Source organism: Arachis duranensis, chromosome 9 (assembly GCF_000817695.3).
Source record: "Arachis duranensis cultivar V14167 chromosome 9, aradu.V14167.gnm2.J7QH, whole genome shotgun sequence".
NCBI classification, from domain to species: Eukaryota; Viridiplantae; Streptophyta; class Magnoliopsida; order Fabales; family Fabaceae; genus Arachis; species Arachis duranensis.
In genome coordinates, this window is record NC_029780.3 from 8727242 (window position 1) to 8733640 (window position 6399).

Below are 6399 nucleotides of genomic sequence, written 5' to 3' on the forward strand. Positions count from 1 at the left end.
GGCCCACTTGGTGTGTGCTTGGGCTGAGCATTGAAGCATTTATGTGTAGAGACTTTTCCTGGAGTTAAACGCCAGCTTTTGTGCCAGTTTGGGCGTTTAACTCCAATTTTTGTGCCAGTTCCGGTGTTAAACGCCGGGAATTCTGAAGCTGATTTGCAATGCCGGTTTGGGCGGGCAAAGTATGGACTATTATACATTGCTGAAAAGCCCAGGATGTCTATTTTCCAACGCCGTTGAGAGCGTGCAAATTGGGCTTCTGTAGCTCCAGAAAATCCATTTGGAGTGCAGGGAGGTCAGAATCCAACAGCATCTGTAGTCCGTTTCAGCCTCCAAATCAGATTTTTGCTCAGGACCCTCAATTTCAGCCAGAAAATACCTGAAATCTCAGAAAAACACACAAACTCATAGTAAAGTCCAGAAAAGTGAATTTTAAATAAAAACTAATAAAAATATAATAAAAACTAACTAAAATATACTAAAAACATACTAAAAACAATGCCAAAAAGCGTATAAATTATCCGCTCATCACTTATCTTTGAGTGAGGTCATCTTATCTTAAAGGGAACCGCCCTTGTCTCTATAGGCTTGGACTGCCTTAGGATTTGGGTCATGTTCCTCTGTTGGGCCCTTGTTGGGCTCTTCTTGGTGATTTGGCCGAGCTCTTTGAGAAGAGGTCGGATAGTCTGACCTGAAGAGGTCGGTCGCTTTATCGCCAGACCTCCCGGGTCGGACAGCTTGGCCGAGGGTATGAACAGCATCCTTCTCAGCTAAGCAAGCAACTTAAAATCCGCAGGAGCCCAATGGGTTATCTTGCCGTGTATGTCGGAGATAATCAAAGGCGTTATAAGTTTTCTCTCATCAGGAGGGATGGAACTCTCAACAGGAGAGACAAATTAGAACTCAAGATTCTATCTCCGTGATCTTAGTTCAATCCAAGATTTCATTCTCAACCTTTCTTTTCACAACCATGATATTTAGGCACACTCACCATGCAATTAACTAAGTGGTATTGCAACAAAAAATTCTCCAATCCATTCTAACCATCTTCCTACAATTGTATCCTTTCCAGTCTTATACCTACTCACACCGACACCCCCCAAACTCTTGCACTCCAACTCCTCCCCTATCAGTATTTAACCAATATGACCATACCAAACATGGGTATCAAACCAATAGAAGGAACCACCATCACCCTGAATAATCAAACAAGTCCAGGCTTCCAAGATGATTGTGTTAACCTTATTGGAAAAATTATGACCGACAGAGAGAGAAAGTACAAAACCGTCAAGAACTTACTAATGGGGATGTGGTGTAACACCCTAACTACCAAAGCTCACGCTTCCGGCTGCGCAACTCTGATAGCTTGGACATTACGACGACACTTATACTATTTAATACAAAAATATGAGCCTGTTTAAATCTTTTTACCACAGTATCGCTCCAAAGATACTACATTCGATAACGTACATCCATAGATATCATACAACTTACAAAAACTCATAAAGAGTACATCCATATATATATACATACATATATATATAAAATATTACAAACATTAACCAATACAATCCCTATCCCTCTTACAAAATATCTCAAGATAGAGGCGAGGGTACAATAAACCATAACTAAAATAATACAGAGCATCACAACAATTAAATAAGCTCTTCGTAACTTCTGCGCCCATATCCTGAAAGGGGAAAAATGTAGGGGGGTGAGAACATCATCCTCGAAAGGGTTCTCAGTAGAGGGTTTTTGGGAATTACTGTAATATGATACATGAAGATAAACCGTACCAGAGATTAATAACCATCTTATGCCTCTTTTCAAAAACAACAGTTTACAATAAAAGTAAAGTCGGAAATCTTTTCTGAAAGAGGAACCGTTCAATTCTCAAAACATCAAAGCCTTTCAAAATGGTTTATATATACTGAACCAAAGTAACCTTTCATATTTTATTCCCAACTAGAAACACAACCGAAATCAGCCATTGGTTCATCTCATTCCAACCACGGCCCTAGGCCCAAACAATCCAACCATCAATCAACCATCACAATCCAACAGAGTCCTAGATGCAAACACAAATAGGAAGTTCAAGCACAAACAAACAGTTACAGCAAGTAGAACAATTAGCAGTTAATCACAAAGGCAAACCACGTACAATGTGCACACCCAAACAATGTCACATAGATGCATATGATGCATGCCTGTCCCTAGTGGCTGATGATATCATCTGTCGGTTATAGAGCCAACCCGACAAGTCCTGGTAGCTAAACATTGGACTGTCCCTCTGTCGTGTCTCCCCAACTCGAGTTATACTCAATATAAACTTGATCATAATCATGATCCATATCCATCACCCTCACTGGTGAATATTCATGGGAGTGAGCTCATGCGGGAATTTCACAGTGCCCGGCCACCCTGACGACATAGGGTCAAAAGAGCTTCGAGTCTCCACCTGGAGCACGTGGTGGCTAGCCACTGCTTCCTTCCAGGGAAACTCTTGTCTCCTGATTTGAGTAGTAAAATAGGATCTAAGCCAATCCGAGTCATATAATCAATTACTCTTTTCAAAGCCATTTCCTTTACTTAAACAAAACCGGCTTCAATTCCATAATTAAATCTGAAGCATTTCAAACTGCTAAGAGAACCATTTTTCTTGTGTCAAACTAGAGTTAAAAGGGTATTCTGAATCTCATTCAAAACATTAAAATAAAGAAGTTCATCAATCGAAATCCAATTCCTTTTAAAATCACGAAAACTCTTCCAATGGACACCCTTTATGTTTAATAGAGAAAAACATATACCCATTTTACCTTTTAAAACAGCCTCAAGGCAAAATTCTCTTTCGAATAACTTGTACCCAAAGACATACTATTCTTCTTGGAAAATGAGGAGAAATCATGATTCTCTTTTCAGTAATTCTTTCAAAGCATAGCTTCATCGCTTTTTCATAATTGATCTAAGTAAAGTTGATAAAAGAAGACCTAAATTCACAATCCTCCAAGTAAATAGGAAAGGCATTAAACTCAAAATTTCCCAAATAACATTTCAAATAAAGCCTCAGATTTTTTTAGAAATTTTGGAAGCATCTCCCCTAAAACTTAGACTTTGTCACCCGGTTCGGGTCCCAACTAAACCGTTTCTCATTCCTTTTCAACAGCTCAAAACCAGAAATCAATTCAAAGCAAGCTAAATCCAACAGTCGCCTCAGCGGCATATCTCAGGAAAAACCATTTCAAAATCAACTCAATATTAACCGTTTTAACTCATTTCCAAAGCTTTAAAAAAATGGCTCAATAACAAATCATTTGTCCAAAACCAAGTCAATTAAAGTAAACCAGGCTAAATTCAAAAGTGCATTCGACTTCTCAAATCATCAAAATAATTAACTCAAATCAAATCAATCCTCAACGGATTAAACTTAGATTTCAAATCTTTAAAGAATCAACTTCAAACATTACAATTCACAAAGCCGCACAACAATTCAGCCAAACCAACATCCATAATCATTCGAGTCAATCAAATAATACATAAGTCAGATACAATCACCAAATACACAATATCTCACATCAGTATCCATACGTAATAATTCCAATACATAAAACATAGTTTTTGGAAAGCGCCCCTACCTCAAAACGGCAAAACCATAACCCAAACACCTCATAAGTTCTTTTTGTTCTCAACTCGAAATCACTGGCAATTAAAACCTCGGCTCTGCTTGTTTCTCTCAAAATCAGAAACAGCTACAATCGGCATAAGCAAACCAGATTCTGACTCCTAACACATTAATACCGCAAGACCTTAATATACATAACAAGACATTAACGCGGAGGTTTCAAAGCGTAAAATACTCACTGAATTAACAAAGCAAAACAGCTGCAGCTCCATATCAACCCAGCAGCGGCTCCGTCAGCCACCTCAAGCGGCAGCGGCGATGAAAGACTCCGACAACCGCGACTGCACAACAACATCATGAGAACCGACAGATGATTAGCCGTGCAGTGACAGCGCATAGGACCATTTTCCCGAGAGGATTAAAAGTAGCCATTGATGATGGTGATGCCCTACATACAGCTTGCCATGGAAAGGAGTAAGAAGGATTGGATGGATGTAATAAAAAAGTAGAGATACGAGAGGAGCACAGCATCTCCATACGCCTATCTGAAATTCCCACTATTGATTTACATAAGTATTTCTATCCCTTTTTATTTTCTATTTATTTATTAATTTTCGAACTCACTATAAACCAATTTAATCTGCCTAACTGAGATTTACAAGGTGACCATAGCTTGCTTCATACCAACAATCTCTGTGGGATCGACCCTTACTCACGTAAGGTATTACTTGGATGACCCAGTACACTTGCTGGTTAAGTTGAACGGAGTTGTGAGCTTCTCTAACAGTGCCTGGAACTCTTTTATCACAATTTCGTCCACCAAGTTTTTGGCGCCGTTGTCGGGGATTGTTCGAGTATGGACAACTGACGGTTCATCTTGTTGCTCAGATTAGGTAATTTTCTTTTCAAAAATCTTTTTCAAAATTTTTCTTTTCTTTTTCGTTTTTTTTTCAACTTTGTTTTCGAAAAAAATTAATAAAAATACAAAAAAAATTATAAAATCATAAAAATAAAAAATATTTTGTATTCTTGTTTGAGTCTTAAGTCAATTTTTAAGTTTGGTGTCAATTGCATGCTTTAAAAATTTTTCTTGCATTTTTTCGAAAAAAATTCATGCATTCATGTTGTTCTGAATGATCTTCAAGTTGTTCTTTACAAGTCTTCTTGTTTGATCTTGATGATTTGTTGTTTTTCATATGCATTTTTTGTTTGTAAGAGTCCATGCATTAAAGATTTCTAAGTTTGGTGTCTTGCATGTTTTCTTTGCATCAAAAATTTTTCAAAATTATGTTCTTGATGTTCATCATGATCTTCAAAGTGTTCTTGGTGTTCATCTTGACATTCATAGTGTTCTTGCATGCATCTTGTGTTTTGATCCAAAATTTTCATGTTTTGGGTCATTTTTGTGTTTTTCTCTCTCATCATAAAAAATTCAAAAAATTCAAAAAAATATCTTTTCCTTATTTCCCTCCAAATTTTCGAAATTTTGGGTTGACTTGGTCAAAAATTTTTAAAAATTAGTTGTTTCTTACAAGTCAAGTCAAATTTTCAATTTTAAAAAAATCTTATCTTTTCAAAATCTTTTTCAAAATATCTTTTTCTTAAAATTTTTATCTTATCTTTTATATCTTATCTAACTTCTTATCTTCTTATCTTTTTAAAATTTAATTTTAAAATCTTTTTCAACTAACTAATTAACTTTTTGTTTGTTTCTTATCTTTTTCAAAATCACCTAACTACTCTTTCTTCTCTAATTTTCGAAAATATCTCACCCCTTTTTCAAAAATTCTTTTTAATTAACTAATTGTTTCATGTTTTAATTTTAATTACATCTTATCTTTAATTTTCAAAAATTACTAACCCCTTTTTCAAAATTATTTTCGAAATTCTCCCTCTCTTTTCTTATTCTATTTAATTAATTATTTACTAACACTTCTCTTCACCTCTCTTCATCTAAAATCCGAACCCAATATATCCCTTGTGTTTGGATTCTTCACTTTTCTTTCTTCTACCCCCTTTTTCTTTTTTCTACTAACATAAAGGAATCTCTATACTGTGACATAGAGGATTTCTCTTTCTTTTCTTGTTTTCTTCTCTCTCATATGAGCAGGAACAAGGATAAAAGCACTCTTGTTGAAATTGATCAAGAACCTGAAAGGACTCTGAAGAGAAAATTAAGAGAAGCTAAGTTACAACAATCCAGAAGTAACCTTTCAGAAATTTTCGAACAAGAGAAAGAGATGGCAGCCGAAAATAATAATAATGCAAGGAGAATGCTTGGTGACTTTACAAAGCCAACGTCCAAATTTGATGGTAGAAGCATCTCCATTCCTGCCATTGGAGCCAATAACTTTGAGCTGAAACCTCAGCTAGTTCCCTTAATGCAACAAAACTGCAAGTTTTATGGACTTCCATCTGAAGATCCTTATCAGTTTTTAACTGAGTTCTTGCAGATCTGTGAGACTGTAAAGACGAATGGAGTTGATCCTGAAGTCTACAGGCTCATGCTTTTCCCATTTGCTGTAAGAGACAGAGCTAGAATATGGTTGGATTCACAACCTAAGGATAGCCTGGACTCCTGGGATAAGCTGGTCACAACCTTCTTGGATAAATTCTTTCCTCTTCAAAAGCTGAGCAAGCTGAGAATGGATGTTCAAACCTTCAAACAAAAAGATGGTGAATCCCTCTATGAAGCTTGGGAAAGATACAAGCAGCTGACCAAAAAGATGTCCATCTGACATGTTTTCAGAATGGACAATATTAGATATATTCTATTATGGCCT

At 36.4% G+C, this 6399-nt stretch overlaps 1 protein-coding gene across 2 annotated transcripts in view; it reads right to left on the bottom strand.

Annotated features, from left to right (window-relative positions):
- Positions 1–1551: 1551 nt before the first annotated feature.
- Positions 1552–6399, bottom strand: part of LOC110275457 (uncharacterized) — an 18271-nt gene continuing 13423 nt past the window's right edge. Inside the window, exon 4 of one of the 2 annotated variants that reach the window (XM_021131608.2) lies at positions 1552–1687. Coding sequence is in view for 1 of the 2 variants with exons in the window: in XM_052254537.1 (XP_052110497.1) it covers positions 3919–3957 (39 nt within the window). In the remaining variant the exon portion in view is untranslated. Of the gene's footprint in view, positions 1688–3899; positions 3958–6399 lie in introns of those variants that run through there. The other variant, XM_052254537.1, reaches the window with a different exon arrangement.